Source organism: Vulpes lagopus, chromosome 8, assembly GCF_018345385.1.
Source record: "Vulpes lagopus strain Blue_001 chromosome 8, ASM1834538v1, whole genome shotgun sequence".
Lineage (NCBI taxonomy): Eukaryota > Metazoa > Chordata > Mammalia > Carnivora > Canidae > Vulpes > Vulpes lagopus.
Window position 1 is genome coordinate 109,367,681 of NC_054831.1, and position 17,759 is coordinate 109,385,439.

General features: G+C 54.6%; 1 protein-coding gene across 1 annotated transcript in view; it reads right to left on the minus strand.

Moving 5' to 3' along the window:
- Positions 1–252: 252 nt before the first annotated feature.
- SLC6A2 (solute carrier family 6 member 2) overlaps positions 253–17,759 on the minus strand; it is a 46,944-nt gene continuing 29,437 nt past the window's right edge. The window contains exons 5-14 of the mRNA XM_041764902.1: positions 14,414–14,548; positions 12,466–12,569; positions 11,129–11,253; positions 10,236–10,348; positions 8,889–9,017; positions 8,287–8,386; positions 6,842–6,942; positions 6,250–6,417; positions 4,803–4,874; positions 253–4,213 (exon numbers count right to left, since the gene is read on the minus strand). Of these exons, the coding sequence (XP_041620836.1) occupies positions 4,190–4,213; positions 4,803–4,874; positions 6,250–6,417; positions 6,842–6,942; positions 8,287–8,386; positions 8,889–9,017; positions 10,236–10,348; positions 11,129–11,253; positions 12,466–12,569; positions 14,414–14,548 (1,071 nt within the window). The 3' untranslated portion in view covers positions 253–4,189. The remainder of the gene's footprint in view (positions 4,214–4,802; positions 4,875–6,249; positions 6,418–6,841; positions 6,943–8,286; positions 8,387–8,888; positions 9,018–10,235; positions 10,349–11,128; positions 11,254–12,465; positions 12,570–14,413; positions 14,549–17,759) is intronic.

Here is a 17,759-nt window from a genome sequence, read left to right on the forward strand (position 1 = left end):
TAGTTAAATAAAAATAAAAATATATGTGACTCTGGGAGCTGGGATTATAGGTTTAACCCCTCCAGCCTCCTGTTCCATGGGTTATACAAAGAGTTATTTCGGTGAGAGGTGGACCACTATGACCAGAAGCTCTTCTTTACTAGCTGGAGGCCGATCACAGACACACCCCTTGGCCTTACATAATTCATAGCATTTTACCTCCATGACAGAAAGAACCCACTACCAGTTACATGGCACAGGAAATATCTTTTATTATTCTGTACACTTACTTTTCCACAAAGAGAACAGCTTTTAAAATAAATCCACACCAGACATGGAAACCTGCATGACATTGGAACAGTCTGTGACACAGAGAGGGCACCCCTGGAACAATCCTTATTTACACAGAAGTGGAGAAACAGAGGGATGAGGGCGGGTACCCTAAAAGCAACTTCACATTCACCAGTGTCTTGGTGGCTTCTGACATTGCAGCGGTAACTATGCTGACACCCGCACAGCTATGGATCCTGGGACTCACAAGGGCATGACATGTCACCCTCAAAATCCTCAAAACAAAAGGGTTGGATTTTTTTTTTTAATACCAAGTGTTTCTGGTTTCAGTTGAAAGCATATTGGAGAAAGAAGAACTACTGAAATGTCCAGAAAAATTCAAATTTTGGAGGTCAGAAATCTGGCATTTCTCTACTCAACAGATTGTTGGTCACCAGATCATTCTGGAAAGTCCTACAATAAACGATGTGCTTCCCTCACTGTAAATTTAGCACAAGAACATTGTCATGGAGACAAGAATTTTTTTTTAACCGGTTGGGACCTTTGATTATCTGATCCAACCCTTGCTTGTGCAGACAAAGAGCCCTGAAGCCCTGAGAGACAAAGCTCTCCCCTCCCCAGGAGCCCAGCTGGGCAGCTGCAGATCCAGACCCGAGCAGCTCTGAACGCTGTGCTGGGTCTACTGCACCACACCTCTCTCTGTTCTTCTCCATCCCACGGCTTTCAAAGGAAATAAACACATGAAATGAGCTCAGTGGGCTTCTCTGCTAAGAAATGACTTCTTTGGTAAGAATGCCCCGGTCTCCCATCACAGGGCCGAAAGACGGTCCTACGCCCAGAGGCCCCAGAGGCCGCTGACCCCGTGGGCGGGGCCGCCGCCTGAGAATTAAGGCAGCTTCGGGGACTTGTATTTAGCAGGACGTTTGGCAAGAGTTAGCAGCTCCCCTTTCTCCTTTGTCTCATTTGCATCTAGAAGGAAGACCCACTAACAGGTGGACACGGAGGCACTAGACATTGAGTAGATGCTAACGGCGGTGGTCTTAAACAGATATTGTACATTTCATGGAAAATAATAATCCTTTAAAAATCTGATATAATGCAAAAGTGGTCATATACAGTACACAGGAGCACCCTCATGTCGGGTCACCTCTGCTATCAAAAAAAAGGCCACAAAAAAGAAGCCAAACATTACTTAGGATAAAGGACATACTCCCCTCCATTAAGTGTGGGTGGAAGGTGAGCCCAGAGTGTCTGCCAGCACCTCCATGAGAACTTCCAAGGGCTTCCTGGGTCCTACCCCCCCAGGGGGAGTCCTGGGCTTGGGACCAGACCCTCCCTCACCCCAGGCTCAGGAGCCAACTCCCGCTACAAGGCAGCACCATTGCTTTGGTTTGGTGTTGGGTCAGCTAGCACCACATCTCCGATTCACCCTTGGGACAAATGTCTGGCAGCAGAAAGGCCGCGGGCAGGTGGCAAAGAGAAAACTGCAGGTTCTCTCTGTAGTGTGTCCCGACTCTGATATATTTACAGGTTTTTCTGTTCACCCTCATTTCAGCCAGCTAGACTCAGCTTGCACACCCCGCTGTTCCCCAGAGCGATCGCGTTCATCAAAAAGGGGGCAGCTACATGGTTTCCTCTGGCAACCAGCTAGATGAGAACAAATGACATCCTCTCCCCTCTTCCCTTCCTCCCACACATTGTTCTTTTGCTAAGAAACCCTCCCTGGCCGCTTGACTGGGGGTTTTAATTTTAACGACAGCCCTGGGTGGTGTAAACCATAGTGTGCAGGGGATTTCAGAGGGCTCTGGGCTGAGAGGCAGGGGATCTGACTGACCCCTTGGTAGCTGAGAAAGCTTGACCAAGAGTGCCCGAAATGCTGGGCCTTGGTGTTCCCATCTGGGAAATGGGGGCAGAGACTGGCCCTGCTGTCCTCACTGAGAAGATGGGAGGAGACAGGGACGAAAACACTTTGTGGAAAACCAGCTGTAACACCAAGAGAGCAGTTGCCCTGCACAGGAGGATTCAAAGTCACTTAGGGGACCAGGCCACACCCGTGATGGGTCACCCTACCCTTGCCTCCCAAACTCCCACCTTACTGTTCCACTCTGTGGGATGCTCCACTCTGTGGGATGCTCCACTCACTCCCAGGTCCCGCCTTCCACAGTGGTCCAAGACCCCTGCCACCTGGACTGCCTTAGACTTTGAACTGGCCTTTTTACATGAAAAGATCAAAAGTCTTCTGATTTTTCCTCTTTTCTCAAAAAAAAAAAGAAGAAAGAAAGAAAGAAAAAGAAAGAAAGAAAGAAAGAAAGAAAGAAAGAAAGAAAGAAAGAAAGAAAAGAGAAGAAAAGAAAACCCAAGGACACAGACTTAGTAGGGAAATCTCAAGACCTTCAGAGAGAAAACTGTCTCCCTGCCCCAGCTGGCCCCCACATAACCCTCTTCTGCAAACTGGACGATTGATTGATGGGCTCAGGGACACCCCAGCTTTACGCAAAGCACCTTCCAGATGTGTGTCTGCCTACACTCCCAGGATGAATGGCCTCTTTATTTATTTATGGTCCAAGAGTCTTCAACAGGAGCTTCCACAGTCACAACAAGAACCTCTGAATCTCTATGTCTAGCGAGGGCATAAGAGATTCAAACCCCACACAGATGCCTCCAAACTCCGAATCCCTTCTCTGAATGAGCTGAAACGAACCACTACCACCACCAGAGGGCGCCAGGCGCGAAGTGTAGCAGAAGTCAAGCTGGAAATTCTCTAAAACCACCCACCTGCTCCATCAACTCAGAATATTCTCCCCCTGACTTGAATGACCCGGTTGCTATGTACTTGGCTCCACTCTGCCCTCAGATGCCAAGTCCAGATTACGAAGAGACACAAAGAGAGTTTTCAGGGCCAACCCCCCATCATGTGAGAGCCGGGGACCCTGCTGGGTGGGATCCCCCAGGGGAGGCTTTGCAGGTGTCTGTGGACAACAAATAAACAAAGAGCCTGTCAGGGTGCCCTTGGGCATCCGCCTGGCCCTGTGAGGATGGCAGAAAATTCCATGGTAGAGACACACTTCTGGCTCTGCTGACTTCCTGTCCCGAGTCCCCCAGATGGTCTCAGAAGCCACATATGGGTTTCTGGGCCCTGTGTGCCCGACAGAGCAAGACCCCCATGTGGCCTCTCTGAGCTCAGAAGTATCTGCAGAACCTGCTCACTGGAGCTCATCTACATTTTTGCCTCATGACATCCATGGCTCTGGACCATCTGACCACCAGAAGCTGGAAGAATGTTCCAGAACACACACACGTCAGACTCAGCTTAGCCAGAGTGAAAACTAACTATGAAGGTTTCTGCTCACGATCCCCCAAAGCACCTGTCCACAGGCTCCTGACGGGGACAAACCAACCCAAGCTCCCTGACCAACGTTCAGATCCACAGCATTGACTGGGTGGCAAGGGAAACAGGATCCCCTGCCTTAGACCCAGCTGGGCTTTTTGTCTGTGTTTGGTTCTATGGCATCTGGACAAAGGGAACATCCCTTCTCTGACCTGGCGGACAGGATTTCTCCTGTGACCCAAAGTGCAAGCAAACGTGGTGGGCAATGCTCCCTGAGCCTGGGGCTCAGCTTGGGCCAGATCCCAGGCTGCGCCGAGACCTTCTCAAAACAAAAGAGGTTTTGCAGAAGTCCTTCATCCTGTTCCCTCCCCTCCTCTTCTCCCTTGAGGCTTTTCCAATCGAAACCCAAAGCCCCCAGGCCGGATGAACAGAAGGTGAATAAAAACCAGGTCACTGAACCATTTGCAACTGGGAAAGAGGAAGAAGGACGGAAAGAACATCTTTCAGGAGAGGATGGCCAAGGCTGTGTCCGGGGTGGTAGCGAAGCCTTGGACCTGGGCGTGGGCACAGCAGCCTTGTCCTCGGGCCGGGTCAGATGGCCAGCCAGTGCTGCAGCTGCGGACCAAGACGACAGGCCTTTACGGCAGGGCCGGGGCGGCCGGGGACCGAGAGGACCAGGGGCCCGCCGGGAAGGGCAGCCAGGAGCACGGGACAGGTGGGGGACACACCCCTCGCTCCAAAGTCCCCTGGGAACACGCAGGCTGGTTACCTGTCACTTAGGGCCAGAAAGGGCGAAGCAGCCTCCTAATGTCACACGGCAAGTCTGAAACAGGGGGCTCACCAGGACCCTCCCCCACTTCCCAGCCCCAAGGACTTTAAGGGAGAAGGGCTTAGGTCAACGTGTTACTGATGCACCTGCCGCTCTTCCTTCAAGATAAGAGATCCCCAGCCTGGTACGACGGCCACTCGGAGAGAGAATACAGCTTAGGAAAGATGGGGCATTTGGTTCCCAGGACCAAGGATCAGGGGGCAAGCAGAAGCTGGTGGAAGCAGAAGACAGCCCCCCTTCCCGGCACCACACCCCCGAGGCTCAGCCCACAGCTGCCGGGGTTTGTGGCGGGTGGGTGTGCGGCCAGCACACGGCGGGCAGCAGGGAGGGCCCGTGCCGCAGCCCCCTCCCCAGAACGCTCCAGCCGCCACCTACCTGGAACTGCCTGACATCCCTCTGCGCCACCAGGTGATGCTCGTTCTCCGGGGTGATGCCATAGGCCAGCCTCTGTGAGAAGATGGACAGGGAGGAGGTCTCAGCCAGGCCCAGGGGCAGCCCAGCAGCCACCCCCGGATAAAGGCCACCTGCTCTTTGGCCCTGAAGTCCCACATGAACAGCGTGTGAGGTCCGTACTAGACACATCCTGGCCCTGTCTGTGGCACAGGTGAGTCCACTTTGAGTCAACTACCCAGTCAAGGTTTATCGGGCCAACTACTGCGGTCAGACGCTAGGTCTGGGGCCTAGTCTCTGGGGCCCCAGAAGCCAAGGAGCTGCATGCGGCCTCTGCTCTGGGGGAGCCCACGGTGCCTCGGAAGGGCTGGCCCTGGGTCACGGAAACACACGGGCAATTCCGAAACCACGGTCGGGACTGATGCTGCAGAGGACAAGCCGGGAGCGCAGTGAGGGCACAGGGGGTCGGGCAGGCCTCCCACAGCGGGGACTCAGGGGATGCTTTTGGATCAATGACACATCCCGCCCGGTGGGAAGCCCTCCGGGAGTGTGAAAAAGGAAAAGCTCAAGGCAGATGCTGGTTCCCACCTCCAGGATGAGCTCACAGAACACAGGTCCCCCTGGTGGCCCAGAGGCTCAAGGGCAGGAACAGGTCACAAGGCACTGGGGGAGGGGCAGACACAGCCCGCCGGGACCCTCTTCCCTCAGTCCCTGGCCGGCTGGCTTCCGACGTCCTCATTTGTCTGCCCGTCCCCTGGTTAGAATGTGAGCTCTGGGGGCTCCATCTAGTGCCCAGCAGCCTCTCAGCAAGGAGCTGGGAGGTGAGGGCATGGCAGTGGGGGAGTGGACGCTTCACCTTGCAAAGTAAGGATGCGAGGCGAAGACTGGCACCAATATTTATAAAAGAAAGGGCATTTTTAGAAAACCAAATAGGACAGACATGGTTTCAGAGCAAAGGCACTGTTTCCTAAACCCTTCTCCGTGTACGTGCACACAAGTAAAAGAAGAAGATGTATTTTGGAAATCTCTGGTCCAGGCTGGAAGGCGTCAGGTTCAGGAAGGAGGCGGGCAAGAAGCCGAGATGGCCAGGCCACCGCCAGCTCAGACTGGGAGATGGGGACATGCGGGACCCGACAAACCTCAGAAGGGGACTCGAGGGGTGAGTGGCCCCTCCTCGCGTAAATACAGTGGCAGGGACGCAGGAGGCCATATGCTCCTGTGACACAGAACCTGACAGCAGGGAGCAGGCGGTGAACCCCGTCTTCGGCGGGCACCTTGCCAAGCGCTCCCTTCTTCTTCCCAAGGTCCGTACTGCTACGCGTGAGAACACAGGGCGGGGGTGGCTCTGGGGTCCGCGTCGGGGTGTCCACCCTCTCTCACGTCACCGGAGGACTGGTGATGGCCGCCCTCCCACTCCCCGCCCTGAGCTCACCTCCCGAAGGGAGCCCCGAATGCTGAAGAACTTGTAGATGCCGTAGGCGGGGACCAGCACCATGGAGGAGAGCGCGATGCCCCACCCGACCCAGTTGGCCCAGAGCGGGAAGACGTAGTCGTCGTAGTTGAGCGGCTTGAAGTTGATGACACTCACCACCACCACAAACTGCGGGGACAGAGGAAGGACGGAGGGAGGAGAGACCAGGATGGGGAGAGGCCGGCGGGAAGCAGCGGGAGCCCGGGAGGCGAGGGCCGCGGGCGGGCGCAGGGAGCACAGAAAGCGCAGCAAAGAAGGAAGGCGGGAAAAGAGAAAAGGAGGTGGAGAAGGAGGAAGAGAGCAAGAAGCAAATGATGACAACAAGGACACAAGAGCAATGAGAAGGCGACCGTGGAGCCGGCCGAGGGGTGGCACGCACAGCCCCCTGGGGACCCGGCCCCCTGAGACCCGGCCACGTGGAAGCCTCCCGGCTGGGAGCACCCACAGGCATGACCGGGGTTGGGGGCTCTGCGTCCCGGAACCTCCTCCCTAAGAAGCAGAGATGCCTCTGTCCCCAGCCTGGACCCAGCCCCCACGGCCACCCGGTACACACCAGGAGGAAGGCGGGGCTGACAAACTTCCAGCACAGTCTCCAGTAGAGGCCCGGCTTGAAGCCCATCATCTGCTGGATGTCGTTGCTGAACCTGTCCACACCTGGGCACACAGGGGACACGGGGCAGGCCGGTCACATGGCCCACCCCCTGCCCCGAAGAGCCCCAGGGGCTGCCCGTGCTGCCCTCCACGAGGGTCAGGCCCCTGGAGGGGGCGGGGTGTGGGGCAAGACCCCGGCTCCCCGGCACTTAGGAGACCCGGGCCCGGCCACCCGGGGGGCGCAGAGGACACAGCCGGCCCTAGGTGGAGGACGCCCCTACGTGGAGTGGGTCAGTCACAGACAGGGGATGCCACGTGACCTCACTCACTGGTGGAATCTAAACCACAAAACAAGGGAACAAAGCAAAAAAGAGACAAACAAAAAACCAGAGGCTTCACTGCATGGAATGAACTGGTGGTGGCCAGAGGGGAGCTGGGTGGGGGGTACGAGCGACAGATAAAGGAGATGAGGGGGTACATGCTTCCAGCTTCTAAATAAGTCAGTCGTGGGGCCTGGGAAGAGAAGACTGACACTGCGGGAAGGCCGTTGAGTGACAGACGGTAACACCACCGTCGTGGCGAGCGCCAAGGGACATACGGGGTGTCCAATCACTGCGTCGCACACCTGAAACTAACGCGACCCTCTGGGTCAGCTATACTTCAATTAAAGATTTTAAAAAATACACCGTATCGCCTTTTATGTGCCACTCCGATTTATTTTTCCAGAGGGAGAGCAGTGTCCCGGGAGCAGGAGGACATGCCCAGGTAACAAAGCCGGGCGGCCTGGCTCCGGGTCGCTTAGAACAGTGACCGCAGCGTGCACGGCTCTTGGCCTGCCCTTTCTCTGACAGAAGAGTCCAGCCTCACACTGATTAACTCTTTGGTGTGACCCGTGGGGGAAAGAAAGGAACCGTTGGGACGCATGTGACAATTTGTGACACGTGCTCCCCATTCAGCTCCAGAATAAGGCTGCCAGAGAAAATTCGAGACACCCGGTTACGGCTGAATTTCAGAGAGACAACGAAAACAATTTTAGTTGTGCATCCCATAGTTGGGACGCACTCACCCTAAAACAATTACTCTTTGTTTATCTGAAATTCAAGGTTTAACTGGGTGTCTTGTCTTCTATTTGCTAAGTGTGGCAACCCTATTCTAGAAGGGATTGCACGGCTTGGGGAGCAGCAGCTTCCTGGGTGTTGCTCCCTAAAAGCTGGCACTGGGTGCCCCTGGGGGTTTCTGCAGCTTCCTGTTAAAATGCAAAGATGAGCTGGGGGGTGGGAGAGCTGAATCCAAGAAGCCACTTGCTCTGCTCTGGAATCAGCAGTGGCTCCCCTGGAAATGCACAGCCCCTTCGCATCTCCAGGTGGTGACTGAGGCTCTTCCACGCACTCCGGGCCCCCCACGTACCATAGAACCAGGAGACTCCGATGGCTTCCATGAGCACAGCAAACAGAATGGAGGTCCCCGCCGCAAAGGTGTCCAGCAGGGTCAGCACGTACATCCCACCCTGGGCATGGGGACACAAAGCCTGAGGCCGTGCGGGCCAGAAATGGCCACCGACTGTCACATCCATCCCGACTCACCTGTCCGCTGTCCCACTGGCTCAGAACCCTGTCCGAGAAGGCGGGTGACAGGGTTGTGGGGGTATTGTCTTGATGTTACATATTTGCATTGTAGCAAAGGTCTGAGGCTGGGTATTTCCACCAGTAACAAGTGAGCTGGCTTTCACAGGGGCTTCTGCTGCCCCTCAAACAGATCAGCAGTTGGGAAGAGTTGCCTGGAATTCTTCAGGCTCAGAGCTGGGAGACTGAGGACGCCTGGGTGTAGCCGGGGGTTGGGGGAGTGGTCAGGCTGCAAGGCTGAGGTTGCCAGGTCCCACCATCACGTCGTGGTCTCCCCTGAACTCACCCTGACCCCCTCCCTAGCCCCAAGGCTGGGAATTCCTGACTGCATTGGATTTAACTGCAGCCCCAGGAGCTCCAGGTGACCCAGAGCCCAGCCCCCCTCACCTTGGTTATGCAGAACAGGGCCAGGAGGAAGGTTCCAAAGGTGACACCAAATGTGAAGAGCTTCCTGTGTCTCTTCAGGACCTGGAAATCGTCCGCCAGGCCGGTGATGACAGCCTCCATGCCTCCCATCTGGACGGAGCCAGGCAGAGTGAGGAGCAGGTATGAGGGGCTGCCCACACCTGAGTCTCAGGTCCCAGGCTCCTTCCGACCTCCTGAAGCCTTGGGGGGCAGGGGGACTCAGGCACCCTGGTGGCAGCCTCGCCCTCCTCCCCCTCTTCACCCCACTCTGCCTTGCTCTCAACCCAACTTGGAACTCAGAAACTATGTGAAGGAGGCTGGAGAGGCAACCCTTGTCTCCCTCTGATCAGCAGGTCCCTGTCTCCTGCCCCAGGCCCTGCCTGACCTGAGAGGGGGACTGATGAGCCCAGGAGGGTGTGTGGGGCGGGGGAGGGTAAAATGCCAAACCACTCACCCCAGTAATCTATTTGCACATAAGTAAAAGGCTTCCTGGAACTTTAGGCAGCGGTGTCTGACAAGGATTTCTGGCTGCCTTTCCAACTGTCAAGCAAGGGCATCTCAAAGGCCAGTCTGAAAGGGTCACCGGTGAGGAACAGTCATGTGCTTACTTAAGTGACACCGCACGCCTGGGATGGCAGACAGGAAGCACGCATGCCACCTCTACGTGTCTCCTCTACCCTCCGCAGACCATGTTACCCACATTCAGTGTTCCTTCCTATGAGCCTGGAAGAGGCCTCACAATCCTACTCAACACACTGCTCCTGGCAGATGGGCCGACGAAAGGAAGAGGCGTAAGAGGACCCTCATTCGCCAGCGCTACCCCAAGACTTCCTGCAAACTTACCAAAGATGGGCACAGACACAGAGAGGCCAGGAAATCTACTCTTGCATGTGGGTAAAATAAAAGGTTCTAAGAAGCCAGTGAGACGCCAAGTGTTTTCGTTGGTGGCTGGTGATGAACTCTAATGGAAACAGTGCTTGGTGCGAGAAAAGTTCCACCCACACCCTCTCTGCACTCAGTTTCCCTAGGTGTGAGAGGAGGGCACTGGGCTAGCTCATCTGATGGAAGCTTCTGGTATGGATTTCTTGATGCCATTGGAGATTTTATGGGTTCTCAGCCTTGATCTAAGTCTTGCTTTTGTGAGTGAGGACTCACTTTCTTGTATTTAATTAGGGTTTCTTGGAAACTAGGAATCAGGTGGGAACTTCAGGCCGAGTAGTCAGTGGGGTGGGGTGAAGAGGGTCAGGCCCAGTGTGTGCCCACCTCACCCCCACCCTGCCTTGCCTCCCTCAGTGTGTGTGGCGTGGTCTCCTGAGCAGGGTCACTCACTGAGCTGTCAATCCCCAGAGCCAGGAGCATGATGAAGAACACGACCGCCCAGAACGTGGATCCTGACAGGGTAGAAATGGCTTCTGGGTACAAGATGAAAACCAGACCAGCTCCTGTAAGAAGCACCGAGGACCTGTCAGTGACGGGCTCCTCGGGTCTGAGATGCGGGTGGTGGAAGAGTAGCCGAGGCCCAATCAGCCCAGCCGACTCCACGATATTTGGTCAGTCACCTGGGGCAGACCAAGGGTTTGTGGATGACAGGTGCCACCGGCTGCTCCAGCTCCTAGTTTCTTGGGTCCCAAGGAGGGTTACCTCCAGCAGCCAGGCCTGAGAGCCGGGCTTCACTCAGACAGCTGTAGGCTTGGGCTGCAAGCCCTGTACCCCGTACACCCTCGGGGAGCCTCTAACTCTCAAAAGCCTGTGGTCCTCAGAGTCCATTTGAGTTCCTCCCAGGCCTCAGCTTCTCCGTGGCCATAAGAATAGGAGCAACAGGAGGGAAGGGCAGAGTCCAGAGTCGGATGGCTCAGGGCCTGCATGCTAGCACCATGGCTCACTAGCTGGGTGACCTGGGACAACTCACGGGGCCTGAGTCTCAGCTTTCTCACCTTTAAAGTGAGTTGACTCACACGTGCCTCACAGCACCGTGAGAACGCATGCAGGCATGCCAGGTGCTCAGCACAGGGGCTCCACAGTCCGTCCCGCTAGCCTGACGGGGGAAGGTTCTGTGGCACATGCAGGAGCCAGGCCGGCCTGGAACGGCCACCGACGGCCTCAGAGAAAGCGGACAGCGTGGAAGCCTCCAGGTCCAGCCCTCGTGCTCCCACGGCCTCGGGAAAGCCCCTGCCCAGCTCTCTCGGCCCCTCCCCCGCCAGCGGGTGGCTCTGCCCACCCACCTTCAGTGGCCACATCCTCGATGTTGACCTTGTGCTCATGGGCCATGTAGCCGAGGATGGAGAAGATCGCAAACCCGGAGATGAAGCTGGTGACACAGTTGATGGTGCTGGTGAGCAGGGCGTCCCTGGGGGAGAGAAGGCACCATTTGCTTAAGTCACCCGACACCCCCACCCGGCTCCCCCAGCCCTGCACTGTCTATGGGACCGCTGCTTCCAATGCCACCATTTCGTCAGTTTCCCTGCCGCCACGGGGACCCCAGCGCCCCACTGGCTCAGGACCTGCAGGTGCAGGGAACAGACTGACAGCTCCCAGGGGGCCACTCTGAGACCAGAGGCCGGTATCAAACTCTTGTTGGGGAACCACATGACCAGCCTCCTCCTTCAGCAAAACTGTCCGCAGCTCCCTGCTGCTTCTCAGCTTCTCACCCAGGCCTTCAAGAGCTTTGTCGAGAAGACCCAACCTTCCTTCCGGGCTTCCTTCCCGTGCATGACTCCCCAGCACGCAGTCTTGGAACAACCCAGACCAGTAACTCACTGGCCCACAGACATCCCACCTCGCTGGCTCCTCTCGGGCTTGTCCCTGCCGTGCACGCCGTCCGCTCTGTGGCCACCCATCACAATCCCAACTGTCCTCCAAGGTTCCCCTCCACCTCCCCTCCCTGCTCTTGCCGATCTCCTGCAGAGGCTGATCACCCCACTTCCCGGGCCGGCCTCCAGCCTGCCCCCCCGGCACATGCTCATCCCACTCACTCTTTCCCATGCCAGAGGGTGGTGTGATTCCCTCTCAAGCCCTCAACAGAGTGACGGGAGCGGATCCAACACATGCTCCTGTGCGGAGCCCTCGCAGCGTGGAGCCCTCGGGAGGCAGAGTCAGAGGCTGAGCTAGACCCGGGCCGGGATGTGGTCTTCTGACTCTGCTGCCCGGGTGGACTTCCCAGTCTGCCCTGCGGTTTTACTTCTGCTCCTGCCAGGCCCTCACCTCTCGCGTGATCAGCCCTTGCCTGTCTGGGCATCGGATGGACAGACAGACAATGCTGTCTGCTCTTGAGAGCCACACAGTGCTCCTCTGTGTCAACTCCCTGTCCCCATGACCTCCCAGCATTAGTAGCCTCAACCTTCCCAGCCTCTCACCTTGAGTGTCTAAGAGGTGTCCTGGCTGGGAGACCCTCCTTAGGACCCCCACAGGCCACGCCAGAGTGCACAGAACACCCCCTCTGGAGTTCATGGAAGGTCCCTAGAAGAGTTCATTTGTCCGTAGACCAGAATCCTCCCTCCCATCCCTGCAGGGGTCAGTCCCCAGGATCTAAGGCTTTCCAGAGCCCTGGCCAGGATCTTACCTGTAGCAGTTGTTGTCAAATTTGTTGTAACTGGCAAATGCAATCAGGACTCCAAATCCAGCCCCCAAGGAAAAAAATATCTGGGTTGCTGCATCGATCCATACCTGAAATGGGCCAAGAGCCATCACCCCCTGCTTCCTAGAGAGTGGGGAAGGCTTCTCCAGGAAGGCTGGGGAGCCCTGGGGCGTGTCTGAGACCCAAGGAAGTGAGGTCTGAACCAGCGATGGGCAGCCACGCAACTCCTCCCCAGAAGCCTGCATGAAGCTACGGTGGAGAGAAGACCACGACCTCTCCAGCAGCTCCTGGCTCTGGTGGCCATGAACAAGCTCAGCCTGGAGGAACTCACTGGGTCATTTGATGCCCAGATTTTCAAAGAAAATGACTAAACTCACAGTTCTAGGCTAGAACATGGATGGAGTGAGGGCAAAGGGTCTGACCATCTCAGGGGGTTACACAGACAGCACCCTCAGGAAAGGGACAAGGATTCCCAGCAGCTTCAACCAGCTCACAGCCAGCGCTGACTCCTCGGGGAAGGTGGGATGCTGGGGTTACTTATTCCAACTACTGGGTGATGAAAGCACATGGCTGGAAGCCCAGAGAACTGGGTACCCTTCCCACCCCTACCCCCGCCAGTTTCTAGCCCTGGCCAATCTCACCTGTCTGCACAGTGGGGGTAATTACACCCAGCCCACTGGGACAGAGAGCCCCACACAACTTGGACTTGCAAGTTTTCTGTCACCATGTTATACTAGGCTTCCCCTACTCTGCGAGCAGAGGCTGGACCGAGAGAAGCAATCCGATGGAGGAGGATAGGTCTGCTCCCTGAGATGGCCTGCAGGCTCAGTTTCTACTCATCAGAAAGACAGGATGTTTGAACAGGTGCCAAACAAACAGAACTCTGACTTGTTTCAGGATTTACAAGACTGGTTCGAGTCTTAGGCTCCGTTATCTTTCTGACGGTTACTAAGGAAATAGGTTTTCCTCTTGGTCATTGGACTGTAACACTGGTGTGTTGGGACATTGTAGCTATGGGAGGTGTGTACTGAGACGTGCCCCTCCTATGTTGCTCCCGCCTGCCAGGATTACTGTGGGTTCAGAGAGTGTGAAGAAGCCTTTGGGGGGCACCTGGGGAACTCAGTCAGTTAAGCATCTGCCCTTGGCTCAGGTCATGATCCTGGGGTCCTGGAATCGAGCCCCACATCTGGCTCCCTGCTCAGCGGTGAGTCTGCTTCTCTCTCCCTCTGCCCCCTCCCTGCTTGTGCTCTCTCTCTCTCTCAAATAAACAAAATCTTTGAAAAAAGAAAAAGAAGCCTTTGGGAATAGTGAAGGGAAGTGCTGAGGTGCTGTCACTGACACAGGCTTCAGGGAGGAGGCAGAGATGATCTCGGCCATGGCTGGAAGATGCTCCAGGCCCTGGGTACCTCTGAGACTGTCTCTGATCCCAACCTCATCCCCCTGCACTCCACATCATCCCATCTTCATTTAGTCCGTGTCTCTGAGCAGGACAGTGAGTGGAGGAGGCTGTGGCAGCCTGGAGGGAATCAGCAGGGCCCAGAGCCCTCTGTGGCGGTGGCTGCTTCTGCCAACATCGTGAGATGGCAGCAGAGGGTAGGGCGAGGACTAGAGTGTAGAATTAGGCTGGGGTGACTCAGTGGGGACTAGGAGGCCATGGCAGGTGTCAGGAATAGGACAGGGTATTGCTCCCCTTGGAAAGAGGGGTCTGCCAAGGACTCCATGGAGCCACAGCGTCCTGGGCCATCAGAGCTGGGAGACCATCAGGTGCAAATCAAACGGGCATTGGTCAGATGGAGAAGCTGTAGCCCTGTCCTCCGTCCCAGGCAGCGCCGCAAATTTGCATCAGAGCTGGGACCAGATTTCCTACCATTGTCCCGAGAACCCGCCCCAGCCCCAGCCCCAGCCTGAGCATGGGTGATCCCTGGGCACTGACCGTGGCCTCTTTTAGGCGGTAGAAGTCGATGTGCAGGTAGGCGTTGATACCGTTGGAGGCGCCGGGCAGCGTGATGCCGTGGACCAGGAGCACAAACAGCACAAGGTAGGGCAGCGTGGCTGTGATCCACACAACCTGGCGGTGGACAGACTTGCTGTGGGTCCATCCCCCACCTGGAAAGGTGCACGGGCCACACGGTGCATGGGCCACAAGCCCCATCTCCATGCGAGGCCATGCCCTCCAGCTCGGAACCAGGCGGGGGAGCCGCACGTGGAGGCTGCCCTGCAGCCAGGACGAAGACTAGGTCCTCACAGCACCCAGCACCTCCTCCTCTAGGAGTTGCCTCTACTGACCCCTTCAAGTGGCCCCAGGCAAGCACCCACCGTTACGCTCCCCCCTGCCGCATTCCCTCCAGTCTGTCCCTCCCGCCTCTCTCCATCTCCTCTACCTCCATTCAAACACATCCTCCCAACTCATTGGCCAAGAAGGGGTTCATTGTCCAAGAAGGGGTGTGGCTGGGCAGAAAGCAGAATCTCTGGCTGTTCTTTATCTTGGGTCAGATTTTGGACAAAGACAAACTGTCTCATCCAGAACCCCATATAGAAAGAGATTATCCCTAGACTAAAAAGGGACATTTCTCTCACCCCTTTGCCCAAGCTGGAAAAATAGACACGAAAAGTAGGGAGAGGGGAAGGTTGTATGGGCTTCCTCGCTGTCCCTTCTCACCCCTGACTACACATTAGAATACTCTGAAGAAAGTTGTAGTTTAAAATGTCAAAGTTCAGATCTTATTCTTGGTATTTCTGATTTAATTGGCCTGGAGTGGGGCCTACACTTCAGTATGTTTTGAAAGCTCCAGTCCACCACATCGCCCGGGTGATGTAAATGTGCAGTCAAGGTTAAAAATCACTGCAATAGGCAGATGCAGCCATGGAGAGCCTTGCAGAAAGAAGACAGTGCCCCCAGCAAAAGAATTTGCTCAGGGCTGTGTTAGCCAGACCCAAGAAGACTCCGCTAAAACAAAAGAAAACACATGATTTAAGGGCCAGAGGGTCCTTCTTCCCAAAGTCCTGGCACTATGCAGCCCTTAGAATCTTTACATATCTCTGGGGGGAATATGGAAGCCTGAAACATGACTAGGGGTAGAGTTCTTTGCTGGTATAGAAAGATGTGGGCTCAACACAAAAAATGAAATATGAAAAACCAAGTTCTGTTTTCCATGCTTACATTGAAGGACTGGGATTTATCCTCTTTGTCTGTCTTTCCCATTAAACCAGGGGCTCTTTGGACGCAAAATCCCTAAATTTTTCAAACTTGTATTTCCAGCACATGGCATACATGAGTGCTTAAGAAGCGTTTGTTGGATAGAGGGATGGATGACTGGACAGTTGCATAGATGAATGATTGGATGCGTGGATGGATGAATGAATGATTCAACAGCTGTATAGATAAGTGACTGGATGGACAGATGCTTGGACAGTTGTATAGATGAATGAGTGGATGGATGGATGGGTGGATGGACAGATAAGTGGACAGTTAAATGGAGGAATGATTGGATGGGTGATTGGACAGTTGTATAGATAAATGATTGGATGGATGGACGATTGGATGGTTGGATAGTTAAATGGTAGATGGATGGTAGGTAAGTACACTGTTGAGCACATGGATGGGTAGACAGATGAGTGAGTCAGTGTTAATTCTGAGGGTCAGTTAGTCCAGGAACAAATGAAAGAATGAGCAAGTGAATGAATGAGCAAATGAGTCAGGGAGTAATTAAACGTCTCAATAGTTGGTCATGTCTTCTCAGGGAATCAGAAGAGGCATCAGACTCCTCTGTTTCATGGTATCCAGTTGTTCCTCCATCATTCCTTCATTCTATTTTGAGGGGTAGTCTTTGTGGATACAGGCTTTAGCTTTCTGTTTTCTTTCAGAAGTGCAAGAACAGGAGGACAAATTGCCAAAAACAAATAAGAAGGAAAACATGACTTGGAAAGTGGAGCCATTGCAACTGGTTGGCCTCACATCAATCCTGGATTTATTCTCCCAAACTGGGACAAACGAGTCCTTAGTGACAGGCACAGGAGGAGCCTTCACATATCTTTGTTTTGAGCCCTAACTGCTGTGTTCCCCTAAAACTCATGTCAACAGCTACAGGCCCAATGGTTGGCCCAGCAGGCCAGGTGAGACCATACTCCACCATCAAAAAACATCCTCATCTCTGACTCCAAGGAATCTCCCAGGGGGACTGCAAGCAGCACTCACTGGTCCTGTCTGAGATTCTAACGTGGATTTAATTTGGAACATATGAGGACACAATGAACATCAGGGCATGATGGAGCTGACCCTGACTGCACCAGGGAAAGGGGAACCTGGGGACTCTTGGGTGGCTCAGAGGTTGAGCATCTGCCTTTGGCTCAGGACATGATCCCGGTCCCAGGACCAAGTCCCACATCGGGCTCCCTGAGAGGAGCCTGCTTCTCCCTTTGCCTATGTCTCTGCCTCTCTCTCTGTGTATCTCTCATGAATAAATAAAATCTTAAAAAAAAAAAAAAAGAAAGAGGAGCTTGTCCTGTCCTTGCACATGTATTGAAAGCAAAATCATCTGAGTCTTATGGAAAGTTCTCAGAATTGCTAGTGGAAGTGAGTTCAGCTGCCTAAAGTCTTGTGCAAAAAGGAAGGCTCCCTGGATCCTTGGACAACCACTAGCTCCTACTGACATGTGCCCAGTATGCAAACTGGACAAAGGGAAGGGACACTTGGGCTCTTGTCATCTCCACCCCAGGCTTCTCTGCTCTCAAAATTTTAACTTGCAGTGCATCTCTGGCCACAAAAAGCCAGACTTAGTCCATCTTTGAGCAGGACGTGAAAAGAGTGAAGAGCAGCCCGTTGTTTAGTCAAACGTCCTCAGTCCCCAAGGGAGGCCACTGCTTTCTATCACCTCAATCCAACTTCTCATCCACCTTGTGTTTCTACGGATCAGGGCTAGGATTTGTTTGGCTCTAGGGTACCACACTCAAACCAACAGCTGATAATCACAATGAAGAAAATCTTCGCTCTATAAAAGGAAGAACTTTCCAGTGAACAGAGCTCTCTAAAGAGAGAATGAGCTTCTAGGAGAGATGCAGAGATGGTGAGGCCCCCATCATTGAAAGTGCAAATATTGCCAGAGATCCAGGCATTAGGCAAAAGATTGCCTAGAGCAAGGTGAGGCCCATGGACCAGAGACATGAGCACCACTAAGGAGCTTGTCAAAATTGCAAATTCCCACGCTGTGGAATCAGACTGTCAAGGAGAGACCCAGCATTCTTGAGTTTTGACAAGCCCTCCCTCCATGTGATTCTTACTT